This window comes from Peromyscus eremicus, chromosome 6 (assembly GCF_949786415.1).
Source record: "Peromyscus eremicus chromosome 6, PerEre_H2_v1, whole genome shotgun sequence".
NCBI lineage: Eukaryota > Metazoa > Chordata > Mammalia > Rodentia > Cricetidae > Peromyscus > Peromyscus eremicus.
This window is the reverse complement of record NC_081421.1, coordinates 109,221,137-109,237,668: the sequence shown is the minus strand read 5'-3', so window position 1 is coordinate 109,237,668 and position 16,532 is coordinate 109,221,137. Positions and strand designations below refer to the sequence as shown.

At 43.9% G+C, this 16,532-nt stretch overlaps 1 protein-coding gene across 1 annotated transcript; it reads right to left on the bottom strand.

Moving 5' to 3' along the window:
* Positions 1-152: 152 nt before the first annotated feature.
* Positions 153-15,685, bottom strand: LOC131913605 (alcohol dehydrogenase class-3). The gene is made up of 9 exons (XM_059266336.1): positions 15,584-15,685; positions 13,184-13,285; positions 11,122-11,263; positions 10,532-10,619; positions 5,612-5,831; positions 5,226-5,486; positions 2,453-2,588; positions 720-858; positions 153-411 (listed from the first exon to the last, which is right to left on the bottom strand). Exons 1-9 carry the CDS (start codon positions 15,593-15,595, stop codon positions 387-389), a joined length of 1,125 nt encoding a protein of 374 aa, XP_059122319.1. The 5' UTR covers positions 15,596-15,685; the 3' UTR covers positions 153-386.
* Positions 15,686-16,532: the final 847 nt, after the last annotated feature.

The following is a 16,532-nucleotide window of genomic DNA, read 5'->3' as shown; positions in this document are numbered from 1 at the left end:
TATACATTTCTAAAAGGTATTTGATGACAAATACTCTAATTAATCTTGGCTTGTTAACTAAATTCATGTGAATGAATTAAAAATCAGCCTTTCTTTTCGGTCAACACTGCTTCTAGACACCGTACTGGGCAGAGAGACAACAAGATTACAACTTATACACAAATGCAGAAAGTATTTTTATTATGTTAAAATATTTCTTGATGAGCAGCAATTATTTATGTGAAGAATTAAAAAAACTGACTTGCGATTATTTGCCTTGTCCTTGATTAGAGCCATGATTACACACATTCCTTCTAGTAGTTTCTGAAGTCTAAGAGGCTTGCAGATCTGTCAGTCTGTTCTGATCACAGGAAAAAGTACAGGATGGACAGTGTTCTCTTCTGAACTTACACCTTTAGAACAGTTCGAATGCTGTGAGACAGAGCAAGAAGAATAAAATTTGAAAGATGAACTAAAAAAATTACACTTATTTATTCCATGTGTATGTATGTGTATGTATGCATCATGGCATGTGTGTGGAGGGCAGTTCTCTTTTTCTACCATGTGGGTCCTGGGGATTGAACTTGAGCCATCAGGTTTGGCAGCAGGCACTTTCTCCCTCTGAGCCCTGAATGGTGAATTTTTAGACCACTGATATTCTATTTGTTTTGATCCTCCCTCCCTCTTTAAGTATCAGGTCATCACTAATTCTGTATTATACAGCTGAGTTGAAAGCTCACCTTTTCCCCGAGTGCAGCAGGTCGAAGGCTTTGTTAATTTGGTCGAAGGGTAGATTGTCAGTCACAAATTCGTCAACTTTTATCTTTTTGGACATATATTCAGACACCAGCTTTGGGACACTCTCTACACTCTTCCAGCCTAAAAGAAATCACATTCTTAAGGATAAATTAAAAAAAAAATAATTTGTTTAACTTTATTTTATGTACATTGGTTTGAGGGTGTCAGATCCTCTGGAACTGGAGTTGTGAACTGCCATGTGGGTGCTGGGAATTGAACCCGGGTCCTCTGGAAGAGCAGCTAGTGCTCTTAACTGCTGAGCCATCTCTCCAGCCCCTCTTAAGGATAAATTTATGCGACAAGTTTCTATGGTGTACCTAATTAGTCATGTTCCTTTCCTGGGTGACACTGATACAGTTAAGAGGTTAAGTAGAATTCAAGGGGAAATGAAACATCCTATAACTGGTGTGAAGTGGAAGAAGAATTAGACACAACATTAGCTGTGAAAAAGTACACACTTAGAGTTAATTGTTCTTTTCCTATATTAGGGCTACTAAACACTGGGCCTGATGACACAGACGTGAAAAGTTCGTTACAGTGGAGGCTGAGGCAGGAAGGATTTAAGTCAAGCCTAGTCAACTCTGCCTCAAAAACAAACAGCTTCTAATTCTGCTGGAGAGCACTTGCCTAGCTAGTACGTGTAACTCTGGCTTCAAAGGCCCTTTCAAATCCAGCTCCTGGAATATGGTGCTCCCAGGAGCATGTGCCAGTTAAATAGTTCCAAGATACTAGAAACTATTTAGTCAGACGGACATCTCCTAAGGTAGACAGTATAGTCATAAAGAAGAAAATTTTGGTCATGCCCTCATTTTAGCATTTACTTTCAAGGCTTTTATTGTGGGTTTCAAAAAAGTTGGTTCAATACATAGTCTGGGATCTTGACACATTCTCTTCAACAGATCGTTCAAAATGTCTGGGATATTTTCCCGCCAATAAGGACGATAGGATAGGTTTGGTTATTTAGTTTTTGAAAGCCTGTAAGAACTATGGAGGTCATTCGTTCACAATAGTTGTGAGACATGTTTTGGTATCTTCTCCCAGCTGAGCACCACAAAAGACTCTTTCCCCAATCTTCTACCCGTAGTTAGATACTGCCAAATGACTAAACAATGATTACACCAGGGGGAAAATGATCAGTTTGATAGCTTTTAGTTTTGCTAAAAAGTTTTGTCAGTGTTTTAGTTTAGGACTCAGTATTGGTTACTACAGAAACCAGTGTTATTCAGAAAGGAGTCTGATCATACCCAATGATGGCTGCATTCTCTCTTGCTCAATTAATTCTTGCTCTCTCATTCTTTTGGTTCTTGCCTTCTTTTTGAGACAAGGCCTCACTGTGTAGCTCTGGCTGTCCTGGGACTCACTCTGTACACCAGGCTGGCCTTGCACCTGCCTCTGCCTCCCAAGTACTGGGGTTAAAGGCCGCTACAACTTGCTCTTGCCCTCCTTTCACAAGTGTGTATCATTTGGTTCTGTTTACTTCAGAAGCCGAATGCCTCCCCAGCCCCAGCAGCCAACACTGACTGATTCTGAAAGCCTTCTTTTCAAGTCTCCCACGAACAATTCATGATAGAACTAAAACGTGTGATGATTTGTGTTCATACAAGAGAATGAGACTGGGATTTAAATTACACCAATGGAAACAGAGTAGAGAAAATCTACTTCTCCACTGCGTTACCTCCAAAGGCAGTGCCTTTCCACGTGCGGCCTGTCACCAGCTGGAAGGGACGAGTGGCGATTTCTTCACCAGCAGCAGCTACGCCAACCACCACACTGACTCCCCAGCCCTTGTGGGCTGCCTCAAGGGCTGCTCTCTGCAAGCACAGAGATAAGACGATCACGGGTGTCCGTGAACTGCACAGAGAATGCCCTCTTCCCCAGAAACTTCCAGCGGAGGAAGGGTGACAGAGCCTTTAAAAATGGCAACAAATCCCCACACTTTTTACAAGTATCTTTAAAAATTAACCTGAGTATTAAATGGGACAAATTTCCTTTTCTTTTTAAACTTTATATCCTATATCCACAATGAAAATGAATGAATCTGGACTGCTTCTCTCTCATAAGTTATAAAAAAAAAAAACAAAAAAACAAAAAACAAAAAAACAAACCAACTACAAATGGACTTAAATTTAAGACCTGAGACTTTCAAAGTACTAGAAGAAAACATAAGGGAAATACAGACACTGGAACAGGGAACCTTTTTGGGTAAGATTTCAAACAACACAGGAAGTGAAAGCAGAAAACAAACAGATTGAGCAAATAAAGACTTCTGCACGGCAGAGAACACCAGAGTGCACACAGATCATTTACAAGAAACCCCTAAACTCCAACAACAAAGAGCTAAACAACCTGGGCCAGAGATGTAAAAAGACATTTCTCCAAAGCAGACAGAGGGCAAACACATAACTGAAAAAATGTTCAACATCACTAGTCACTCCTGAGACTCAAAACCACAACACATCACCTCACTCCAGTGAGAATGACAGTAATCAGGAAGGTTACAAAGGAACTTTCTAGAATTCTCCACGAAAGGAGGAGGAGAGGAGGAGCAGGAGCTGTCCACCCTTCTGGCCTCAGCTTTCTCATTAGCTGTAGAAAGTGGTAAGGAAACCATTTTATTGTGATTGTTTTTTTCTTGGGGTGGAGGGGGTTAGTCAAACCCAATGCTACCTAGGAAGAACTACAAAAGGCCAGCAGAGAATCCAAATGAGGGAGAAAGGCTTAAACAGATTTCTCAAGTCTCTGAGAGTCTGATTCCAACAGCAGGGAATTACATGACAAGGGAGAAGAGCAGGTAATTGGGGATGGTGCAGGTGGGGACTGTGGCTCCGACATGAATGATGGTTTCTGGAGGAGGAGGAGAGAGAAGAGAGATGGAAGTGTACATCAGCTCTCAGTGTCCTTGAAGAAGGTCCAAAAGAAAAAAAAAAGGCTCTGCAAGTGTCTGTGACAATGTGAAGGCCAAAGAGTAAGAAAGGAGCTGTTGGGAGTGTGACCTCAAGTGCTCAGGCCCTGTGATGCAAATCAGTACTCAAAAGCCAGGACAGGGACGGGCTCAGCAAATTCAGTCTGTGTGCATGGAGTGCCAGGGTCACGGGGGACGGCTTGGTCCCAAAGACAGACTGAGCTGCAATGGAGAGATGGTTCAAGGGCAGATTCTACAAGTTCATCTTGAAAATGCACTATGGCTAGAAGATAATACTGTCTGGTGTAGGAGACCAAAGCCCAGGATTGAGCCAGGGGATACTGTTAGAGTAGAGGGACCATGTTGTTTTTGACTTTTTATTTGATGAGAAGACCTTTTATATGTACCACCAACACAGCTTCCAAAAGCCAATACCTACTCTTCACAACCAAGTCACACTCATCACCTCATCCAAGACAGACTGTCAGCATTGAGGAGACATAGAAGGTGAACTAAATGAAGACATGCCAACACATCATGAAACATGCAATACCATATGGAAAGACCTCATCATCAAGTTAAAGCTAAGATTCCTATGAATGACGTCTTCTCTCCTCATAAACGCTCTGTGCCAGAAAACCTCCTTCCTAAGAGAAAGGAAGAGAATGATAAAAGGGATCAGGTAGAGCTGGGGGACTCTGACCCAGACAAGAAGGGAGCAGCCGCGTGTTTGCTGTGGCACAGCCCAAGTGTCTGCAGCTGCTATTCGTACTTGACACAGCTAGACAATCTTGAAGGTTTCCCCATTTAGGCAAGTGTAAACAGTACACAAAGGATTGGTCGTTACCTGGTAATCCAGCAACGTGCAAGTTTTATGCTTCTAGGTATCAGTTTAAAAATAAAAGTAAACCCCAACTCAAAAGTAAAGATTGTAGTGCTGGAGAGAGAGCTCAGCGGTACAGAGGACCAGGTTTCAGATCCCGGCACCCACAAGGTGGCTCACAACCATCCCTAACTTCAGTTCTCGAGGATCCAATGACCTCTTCTGACTTTGTGGGCACCAGGCACACGTGTGGTGCACATACATACACAAAGGCAAAACATTCAGACACATAAATCTAAAAAAAAAATTTTTTTTTTAAAATTCAAGATTTTAGTGCAAGAAGCTGTCAAAAGTAACTGTGAGACACTCACTATTTAATGTTACCTACGTCTGTTAGAATCTGCATCCTTTACTCAGGTCACCATGTAAGGATGTGTGTGCACATCCAATTCCAAAGCTCATGCTCTCCACACTATTCAGCTTTTCATTCCATGCAGTCAGAGGCAAAGAAACACTGTTTTGTTCATCTTTCCCTGATCCCTTCTATCACTTCCCACTCAAATAGTTCCAAGTAGTTGAGAAGCTACTACCATCCTTCGCTTTCTTTAGAATTAATTCCTATCAAAGCTGTTCCTTCCAAAACAAAACCACCTTTAATCTTAAGGACACTGCATTTTAAAAAGTATTATAAGCAGAAAAGAATGGAGATACACAAATACTCACCATGACCTTCACATTGCCAATACACTCAAAGGAGTAGTCCACTCCCCCATCTGTCATCTCAATGAGTACTTCCTGGATGGGTTTAGTGAAATCTTGGGGGTTAATGCATTCAGAGGCTCCAAACTCTTTAGCCTTTGCGAATTTATCTTTATTGATGTCGACGCCAATGATTCGGGATGCACCAGCCACTTTACAGCCCATGATCACTGCCAATCCAACTCCTCCCAAGCCGAAGACGGCACAGGTAGAACCAGGCTCCACCTATCACCAAAGACAGTGTGTAAGCAGCAAGCCAAGAGTCACGGCCTCCCAGGACAGCCACTGTTCCAGCCATGTCTCACTGGACTGAATTAAGGCAGAAGCTGAAGCCCAGGCCAGTCTCTTACCTTGGCCGTGTTCACAGCAGCACCGTAGCCGGTTGAGATGCCACAACCAAGAAGGCAGACTTTATCCAAAGGCGCCGCCGGATCAATTTTAGCAATGGAGATGTCAGCCACAACTGTGTACTCAGAAAATGTGCTGGTTCCCATGAAATGAAAAACAGACTTTCCTTTGCAGGTAAATCTGCTAGTGCCGTCTGGCATTAGTCCTTTCCCCTGAGTGACTCTAGAGAAGAAAAAAGGAAAATGAAAATGGAAGGGTAGACTCATTTCCTTAACTCTCTAGAAAAAAAAGTCACTTTAAAAATAATACCAGCAAATACTCAGAAAAGTATACTAAGACAAAAACTCCTAACTTTGAATGCAGTGGTTCTCAACCTTCCTAATGTTGTCACCCTTTAATGTTGTGGTGACCCCCAACCCTAAAATTACTTTGCTGCTACTTCAAAATTGTAATTTTGCTACTGTTATGAATCATAATGTAAATATCTAATATTTAAGATATCTGATGTGTGACCACTATGAAAGAGTCATTTGACGCCCCCAAAGGGGTCGTGACCCACAGGTTGAGAACCGCCACTCTAATGTATCCATTAACAACTTTCCACATTCCAACAAAACCTTACTAGATAAACTTACAAAGACTGATCTTACTCAGCTTCGGTATCCTTCTGGGATCTGCATACCATAAGCACTATATCCACCTATGTTCTATCTCAGTTAAGTTGTGCTATCAGAACTGAACTGATTTTTACAGGTTCAACTTCTGTGACATTATTTTAAAATTCTATAAAAACTTACAAGCAAATAAGGCTTCATAAATAATGAAGCCCAAACTAGAATTTATACAAGAAGAGATTCTAAACAATTATCCAACTCATCTTGTAAAAAACAAAGGCACCTCCATGGAGCTTCAACAGAGTAATATTTCTCAAGGATCTGAATTCTACCCCACCTCTTTTTGAGACAGGGCTTCACTATGTAGCCCTGGTCGGCCTTCAGGGTGATATGTAGACCAGGATGGTCTCAAACTGAGAGATCCACCTGACTCTACCTCTTGAGTACTGTGATTAAAGATGTGCACCACCATGCCTGGCCTTTCTCTTTGACTGTGGTTAACTATCACTAGGGTGTGATGATATTGTGTTCCCCAATATATTGTGCACCTTAATAAACTTATCTGGAGTCAGAGAACAGAACAGCCACTTATGGTGATATTTTATTTGTACTGAAATGTGATTTTATTTGTATGTTAATAAATAAAGTTGCCTGGAGGTCAGAGCTAATAGCAAGCCATCGCAGAAGCTGGGCGGTGGTGGTGCACGCCTTTAATCCCAGCTCTTGGGAGGCAGAGCTAGGCAGATCTCTGTGTGTTCAAGGATACAGCCAGCATTGGAGACACACGCCTTTAATCTCAATACCAATCTCAATACCAATACTGTACAGACGGGCAGTGACGAGGAGGTCATGAGGTTGGGTTTACAACCAATGAGAAGGCAGAACAGAAAGTCTATATAAAGACAAACACAGAGGAAGTAGCTCTCTTGGCTGAAGAGGATAGCTACAGCAGTGAAGGGTAAGGCTCTTAGCTCTGACCTCTGGGCTTTCATCTTTGCATTGACTCTGTGTTTCTTATTTAATAAGACGGTTACTTCTACAGCCACTAGATATAGAGGCCAGAAAATGGTGGCACACACACCTTTAGTCCTAGCATCCAAAGGCAGAGATCGTCTGGATCTCTGAGTTCAAAGCCACAGTGGAAACAGCCAGGCATGGTGACACACGCCTTTAATCCCAGGAAGTGATGGCAGGAAGCAGAAAGGTATATAAGGCGTGAGGACCAGGAACTAGAGCTGGTTAAGCTTTTAGTAGCATTTGGATTTACTCAGGTGAGGACTCAGAGGCTCCAGTTCAAGGAAACAGGATCAGAGGAGAAGTTGGCGAGGTGAAGAAGCTGTGGTTTGTGTTCTGTCTCTCTGATCTTCCAGTATTCACCCCAATACCTGGCTCTGGGTTAGTTTTTCTTAATAAGACCTTTTAAGATTCATGTTACACTAGAGGGAAAAACAAACAAGCAAAATGCCCCCCAAACAACTCCCTAACCTCATTTATCTCACAAGAGATGGGGAACAAGCATTTGCTTAGGAGCACAGGCCCAGTCAGATGCTGATGGCCCTGAGCCACTTGATGAAGTGTTGCTTCTGGTGCCTCACTGCAGTGTGGAGAAGCAGCAGTCTTCCTTGTGGATTACTGCTACAAAAATCTGAATGTGTGGCATGAAAAGCATTAACACTGTGTCCAGTGGTGTGAGGGTTCACTGCGTGTGTGTAGGTCAGAGGACAACCTTAAGGTGTTGCTCTTAGTCCCTCCACCCTGTCTGAGACAGGGTCTCTTTGCTACTGTGTCAGTTAGGTAGCTCATCTTCTGACTGTCCTGTCTCCTTCCATCTCCCTAAGGGCGTGTGGGACTACACTCTTGTGCTGCTGCAGCTGGCTCCGATGTGGTTTCTAGGGATCTAAAATTTCCCAACTGAGCCATCTTCTCAGCTGCAACATTTGTCATTTCTAATACATACAATAACCTGATAGACACTCAGATAAATTGTTTGAAATTTATACACGAATAAATACACAAATGAGGAGAAAACAGGTCTTCTATACATTGTTGTAGGAGTATAAACTCTTCCATTCACATTGGAAAGTTGTGTGTGTACTTCTCACAACTTAGCCAATCAAATCACAGGAATCCACCTTGAGAAAGTAGCATACATACCCAACAAAAAACCGGTAAGAATGCAGCGCTAATTTTAACAGCTCCTCTTGGTATGACCTAGTGGCCAAACACTGGTATTTGGAGTGGAGTATGACAGAACAACACAAAAGTAGACACGCACACAGGAACGTGGACACTGCTCAGAGACACAAATAGAAGAACCCTGACAGCACACGCCTCATGATCCAACTACACAAAGCCCTACAGGGAAAGCCACCAGGACAGTGGTGACTGCTGCATGAGTCAGGTATTGGTTTGGAAGGGACATGAGGAGCACAGAGGGGCGCTGGCAGAGATCTCTACCTGTACCTGGGAGAAGGGTCTACCCAGCAGGTAGGTATACATGTAAACATTCACTGGGCTGCACATTTACAGTCTGTGTACCATGAGTAGTGTACTGATGTATGGTCTACCTCAGTAAAAAAAGGGCAACAAACAAGATCTAAATGGTCTCAAAGGGTCCTCAAGTGGCAAGCCATACCTCACAACAGAACTGCCGTGTCAAGGGGCTTCTTATCTCCTGTAGGCTTCACACAACCCTTCTGTGGTAATTTTTATTACTTTGATTTAATGGGCAATAAAACAGCTCATAAAAAAAGACTTCATTTCACTTTAAAAATCATGTTTTTCCTTGCAAATTCAGCTGGCTGTTACAGGAAGGGAATGTATTTAGAAAACTCTGACTCCCCTATCCCCACCACCCTTCTTTGGCTCTTTGAAACAAGGCCATACATCTGTAGTCTGGACTGTGACCCTCCTGCCTCCATTTCCTGAGTGTTGAGATTACAGTTGTGGGCCACCACGCCTGGTAACAAGCTCCTGTTTTATATCTTAATGCCTGGTGATACTGGGCAAACTTGGAGATTGCTAGGCCTTGATTTTTTCATCCTTGAAAAATGCTTAGTAACACTGACAGTGAGGCCTCTTTAAAGACAGAATTAAGTAACTCTTGTAAAAAGCACTATATAAATCACTACACAATTACTTGCTGTGATCTATTATTTTTCTTGCGTGTATGGGTCTTTTGCAATGTATGTATGTATGTATGTGCACCATGTGTGTGCCTGGTACCCTGAGGCCAGAAGAGGGTGTCAGTTCCCTGGAACTGGAGTGACAGATGGCTGTGAGCCACCATGTGGGTGTTAGGAATCAAACCTGGGTCTTCTGGAAGAGCAGCTTGTACAAGTGCCTTTTGGACCACTGAGCCATCTCTCTAGCACATATTTACTGTTAATAAGATCTCTTATTATAAGACTATGTTAAAAGAGGGCTGGGGAGATGGCTCAGCAGTTAAAAGCACTTACTGTGTAAACATGAAGATCTGAGTTCAAAGTGCAGAATCCATGTACGACACAAGGCATGACCCCATATGTGGTAACCCTAGTGCTGGGGTGCGGGGGAGAGAAAGCATGGAGTCAGGCCACCCCAGGAGCTACTGGCCAGGGAGCATAGCTGGAATGGAGAGCTTCAGTTTGAGACCCTTTCTCAAAGGAATGCGGTGGGGAAGTTGTGTAATAGTTCCCTCTGAAATTGAAACATGACATTCTACAAGGAAACTCCTTAATCAGAAAGGTAAACAACTCAGAAGAGCTTCAGGAAGTCCCTGAAACTGGCCGGATTCACTCGGCCCCTTCTTGCCAGAATAAGCAATAAAAGCTAGGAGTCCCCTTCAGACAAGCTGCAAAGAAGACTCGCAGACCAGAGCAGCGTCCTGGAAGAGGTTTAGACCAGCACAGGCACCTGGAAAGGACACTCTGTAACTTGTTGGGGGGCCTGCAGGCTGTGCAGTGTGCCCCATGTTCCTGGCTTTTGTGAGTTGTCACACATGCTAGGGTGGGCTTTGGTATTTCTGCTCCTGTAAGTAACCCCTCATCCATATTCCTATAAATAACCCCCAATAAAACTCATGGTTCATTTCACCAAGCTGGACTTCGGTTGTATCTGTACTTTGGTCTGTGGTGGGGTAGACATATGTGTTACACCTTCCCAGGAAAAGTTTTGTCATGCAACAAGGAGGAAGATGAAGGTGGGGCGTGAGCCTCTTGGATGCCCTGCTGGGGCCCCTGCATGTGCAACAGACATACACACAGTACACGTATGTACATTAGATTTTTTTAAAAAGAGCTATATATATATTTAAAAAAAGATACTAACCTTATCTTCTGGCAAAGGTTTGTTTTAGGATTCAGACAAAACTTGCATTCTCCACACTGTGGGATGTACAGGGGGATGACAGTATCACCTGGAAAACAGACGTGAGGTTGTTATCCTGAATGGCGCAGCTGGTTCTAAGTGAACACAGCAATCCTCTCACTTCCGTCAACAACCTCAAGGCTTAGAAATGCTGTCTAAAGAGCATGGTCCTGACACTAGCCAGCCATGCACAAAAAGGTATGTTTCCAAGTTTTTGATCTTAATAAAACTCTAAATAACTGGAGGATAAGGAGGATGGTTTGTTTCAAAAACACCAAATCATTGATGCACCTCTAAAAATTCATGCTTAACTTGCCAAAACTGCTTTATGGTAATAAACTTAAAACAGTTTCAAATGAACAGCTGCTTGAAAAATCAAAGAAGAAAAAATGCATCCAAATACTTGTCCTTCTAAGATAAGTGAAATTAACTGTGACAACTTTTCAGGTGATGACCTGCTCATAAATAAATAGCTGTATAGTTATTCAGACAGTAATGTCCTCACAGAAACAAGCCAAAATCCTTATGAGTGAATTAAATGCTTTCCTTACCTGCCTTCACCTTAGTAACCCCTTCACCAACGCTTTCCACAATTCCAGCACCTTCATGTCCTAAGATCACTGGGAAACACCCCTCAGGATCAGCTCCACTCAGGGTATAGGCATCGGTGTGGCAAACAGCAGTGGCAATGATCTACCAGGATGTTAAGAGAAAAAGTACCTAAGTATGCACGTGCAACTAGAGATATCACATTTTGCAGATTTTTAAATACACATCTTGAATAATTTTACTTCTCTAAAATGAGCATGTTTATAATTCTTAGACCTGGCAGACTTCTTGGCAGTAATGAGGATGGTGGTGTGTTAATAAGTATGGAGGTGTGGCATAGCTATTTTCTTTCTGGTGTATGTGAGCAAGCAGAGGTAAAGCTAGTGGCTTTATTGTACTGTGCCTTCAGTAAAGAGGATCAGAACAGCTAGGGCCATCTCACTGCTGGCTTCCTAACTTGGGGGAATGTGATGCCTAAGAAGACATTGTTTCTGAGAGGTACCTGTCTGTCTGGTCTCTGCCAAAACTCAGAGCTTTTAGTGGAACGGAGTCTTTTTTTTTTTTTTTTTTTTTTTAAATTTTTTTTAAGATTTATTTATTTATTATGTATACAGCATGTATGACCAGAAGAGGGAGCCAGCTCTCATCAGGTGCTTGTGAGCCACCATGTGGTTGCTGGGAATTGAACTCAGGACCTCTGGAAGAGCAGTCAGTGCTCTTAACCTCTGAGCCATCTCTCCAGCCCGGAACGGAGTCTTTTTGCTGACATACACAATTTCTACTCAAACAAGCCTTTCATTGGACTTCTCTGACTTCTAATAATTGTGTCTTGGGGCTGGAAAGATGGCTCAGGGATTAAGAGTGCTTGCTGCTCTTACAGATGATCTGGTTTTTGGTTTTCAGCACCACATCTGGCGCTCACAACTACCTGCAACTGCTCTGGGCTCCAACACCCTCTGGTCTCCTCAGGTTCCTACATGCACTTGGCACATATAAACTCACAGAGGCACATAAACATAAACATTAAAGAAAAAAAGCAATTAAAGGCAAAATCTTGTTTGTATTTATGCTTTTCTGCTTCTGTCCTATGTACTCATTCTTTGCTGTAAGCCACCAATTTCCTGGGGATGAAAGCTGTCACTGGGTCCACATTACCCATCTCAGTTTAGGACAAACTGTCTTTACCGGCAAAAACACCAATCGGCTTAACTTCTGAACATGAACAGAAATACACAAAGTATTATAAGATTTCAGAGTCTTAGATCTTGGCTGAAAAGGGCCTTGAAAAGCATTAGGTTTTGGGCTTCTCAACCAGATACTTGTGAGCCTTGGGACACAGGCTAGTGTGCACAGTGTGTCTGGCAGTGTCATGATGGTACAAGAGACCAGTGACTCTTTTCCTTGAAGAGCAACATTGTTTCAGAATGCTAAGGAGCAAAACACATGTAATGGTTACGACTTTAAAACATTAACTTTTCCCCCAAAACAAGTACAGAGCAGAGGGTAAAACGAAGTTTTATAACTATCAAAGAATCAAAGGTCTCTCTGGAATGCTGTCTTCTGCCTCTCTCTAGCAGTAACTTCTTTTCTTAGCCACAGTAGAGGGTAAGGAGCAGGGGACTCATGAATCCACTGAACCCTGGCCCAGTCCATCAGGGGCAGGGCCTTTTAAAGTTCTCTAGGCAAGGGATTTTCATTTGTTTATTGCTCTCTTCAATCAAGAACTCTTTTTTTCTGGAAGTAAACTGAAGACCAAGCCTATTCTTTGACTCTAATACACCATGCTGTGGGTTATGGGATCAGCAGAAAGGAGAGGATCATATAAAGCCACCTTAAACCCAACCATAAAAGTCCTATGGTGGTAGTCCACTAATCCGGAGGCTTGGCTTCTTAGCCTGAGAGCAAATACAAAATGATGGAGAGGTTGATTCTGCAGCTGGAAGGCTTCCAATGCCTTCTCCTTGACACCACCCTTTGGGTTAATCCTCTGCGGCCCTCAGTCCACTCTTCCATCGGGAGACCTAACTGTAAGCTTTTTCCCACAGTGCCTTGCTGTAACGTTACCTTAATTCGGACTTCATGAGCCTTTGGAGGTGCTACTTCTATTTCCTCTATGGAGAGAGGCTTTCCGGCCTCCCAGGCGACTGCAGCCTTGCATCTGATCACCTGAAGTGGGGGAAAGGGAGTAAACAGTTTATCCTCCTAAATTAATAATTACTTCACGGTCGAATCAGATAACGATAAATGCTAATGTGGAGTGTACCAGGGCTGGGGAGACGGCTCAGTGGGGAAAGGCCCTGCTGTGCAAGCATGTGGAGGAGCTCAGCTCCACAGCACACTTGGATGTAGTGGTCTGTCTGTAATTCCAGCACTCAGATGGTAGAGAGGGGATCCTCAGAGCAAGCTGGCTGGCTAGACTAACTGTGCTGGCAAGCTCTGGGTTCAAGTGAAAGACCCTGATTAAATACATATGGTGGACAGCGACTGAAGAGGACTCCGGATGTCAGCTTTAGCACTCCACATGCCCACGTTTGTACACGCATACACACACTCACACACTCCAGATACGGATACATGCAAAACTAAATAAAGTGAACAACACATTCACAGAAAAACGTATACCTCTGAGTGAGATGGTGAATTGTTTTCTAGGTTTCATATAAATAATATACTTAAAAACATGTATTTGAAGGGCCAGGGATGGTGATGCAAACCTTTAGTCCCAGCACTTAGAGGCAGGTGGATCTCTGTGAGTTCGAGGCTAGCCTAGTCTACATTTCAAGTTGCAGGACAGTCAGGGCTACATAGAAAGATCCCATCTCAAACCCTCCCTGGAAAATACACCACCACCACCACCACCACCACCACCACCACCACCACCACCAAACAACAACAACAACAACAACGCGTGTGCATATAAATGCAGGCACATATATATTTGAAAGGCTGAAGAGATGGCTTGCTGCTCCTGCAGAGGGCTCTAGCTGGGTTCAGTGTTCAGTATCTACATGTCCACCCCTACTTGTAACTCCAGTGCCAGAGGACCTGTGCCTTTTTCTGACTTCCGCAAGCTTCTGCATGCATGTGGTGCACATAAACACAAACAGATACACATTAAAAAATTTATTAAAAAAAAGCATTTAATTGACACACTCATGACACTGTACAATGGATAAAGAAGAACAGATTAAGATACAGGTCCTGCTGGGTGTGGAGGTGCATACCTTTAATCTCAGCACTGGGGAGGGAGAGGAAGGAAGATCTCTGTGAGTCTGAGGCCCACATATAGAAAGTTCTGGCCCTAGCCTGAGCCTCATAGTGAGACTTTGTCAAAAGAAAAAAAAAAAAGAGGAAAAAATAAAGAATACAGGTCCCAAGCTAGGGATGTAGCTTAATGGTAGAGCACTTGCCTTGAATGCACAGGCCCTGGATTCGATCCCCAACACAACAAAAGGCAAGCCAAGCTAAGAACAACAATAACAACAAAATTCCACCCAGATCCTGTCAGTAGGTTTGACAAGTAATTCAAGGAACCGTAAGTTTATTATTATGTATCCTAATAATCTTTTCCTTGGGATAGCTTATAATACACCACTTTAATGCAAAACTGCACAGTGGAAAGGATCCTAAGAAATATCCAAATGGGAGATATGTAAAAATACCATAACCATCTCTTCTGTGTTAGCTAACACATTAGCGATTTGCCATGTGTGGCTACTGAACACTAGAAAAAGGTCAGTGTGAACTGAGATCGATTACAAATGTAAAATTTTGAAAGCTTAAAAGAGTAAAAGTATCTTAATTTAAAAATACTGACAACATATTGAAACAGTGCTGTGACTATTAGGCTGGGTAAATATGCCATTGGAATTAATTTTATGTGTTCTTTTTAATGTGGCTTCTGGAAAGTTTAAAATTCCATATACAATTTACATCGTGCATCTAAAGCAATGAGATACCACAGTGATTACACCCAGCACAACCCTTCCTTACCACAGAAGCAAGCCTAATGAGGAATGTTGGGTTTTGTTACTTCACTTGATGCTTATGAAATATATTGACAGACTAAAGGTTGCAAGCCACCGGGTTTACAGGAGATAGGCTTCAAAGTCAATAAAGACTAAAACGTGATTTAAAGAAACAGGTACACGATGCTGCACACGGCAAGCGAAGGCAGGGCGAAGAGCCTGACTTTTCTTAGTAGTTTGGAGCACGGTCAGTGTTCCGGCTCCGCTATCCTGCAACTACGACCCGGGCAGGCTACTCCATCCCGCGTGAAGGGCACGGGCCTCTCCCCATCCGGCTCGGGCCGAGCAGAGCAGAAAGCAAAGCTGCTCTCCAAGCGCAGGGCCGAAACAAAGCCTCCCTGCCCCCGCTGCGGCTGCGCTCGCCTCCCGAGGCTGGCGGCAACGTGCCACCCGGGCGCTCCCTTCCTCTGCTCGGGCCCATCGCGCGTTTCAATACCTGGTTCGCCATGTCCGCAAGTTCGTAAGCTGCACGTCGACTAGTGTAGCGGATCCCGGGTATGGGCGGGTCGTGCGTGGGAGGCGGGTCGTGCGTGGGAGGCGGGGCTGAGCGCGGGAGGCGGGGCTCTAAAGCAGAGACGGCGTGTGCGTAGGGGCGGGACTTGAGGGGGTGGGCCCTAACACAGGAAAGGGCGGGACCTGAGAGGGGCGGGCCCTAACACAGGAAAGGGCGGGACTTGAGAGGGGCGGGCCCTAACACAGGAAAGGGCGGGATTTGAATTTTGGCTCCCGCGCTGCCCTGCAGAGGGCTGGGATTTTGTCCAGAGCCGGTGAAACTTTTTACTCCGGACTGGTCTGACCGAGTCGCTGCAGAGCATCTCTGTGGAACTTCCCTGACTAGTTTTAGTGCAGTCGTTGTAGGTAAGGCTTAGAAGTGAGAGAAGTATAACGTGAGGAAACCGGAATGCCCCTGAGCCGCGTGGAGGACAAGCCACGCCTTCCATGTCGTCCCCTCTCCCCTTCCTCGTGCTTGGCGCTTCTGGGTACAGGATGCATCAACGCTGCTTCCCGCTGTGAGACTCCTGATAACTCGGAACACTAGAGGGAGAGAGAGAGGCCGTCCTGGAAACAAACTGCCCCAGCTTCGGTTCCAGCAGCTTCTGATGTGTTCCTGGGATTTCAGGGGCCATAGGTCACGGGGAGAAAAATTAGCAGGAAGGGAATGAGGGAGCAGAACGGGCGCGTTTTAAGAGCAGACCACCTGTAGAGACGGAGGGTGCTGCATTCTTGATATAATCCTAAATGCTACTTGTAGCCGGGGAGTTTTTGTTGAAATGTACCTACTAAAACACCTCATTCTCTTTGTGTTTTTCAAGGCTTATTTCCTGAAGACAGACCTTATGAGTTGACGTTCTCCACAATACTTTTCGAAGCCCTTCCCTCATTTC

Excerpts from the sequence above, each read along its gene's own strand:
- LOC131913605 (XM_059266336.1), bottom strand. Across the intron at positions 5,487-5,611 it reads CTGCTGTGAACACGGCCAAG|GTGGAGCCTGGTTCTACCTG; the intron begins GTAAGAGACTGG and ends CTTTGGTGATAG. Across the intron at positions 859-2,452 it reads GAAAGGCACTGCCTTTGGAG|GCTGGAAGAGTGTAGAGAGT; the intron begins GTAACGCAGTGG and ends GATTTCTTTTAG.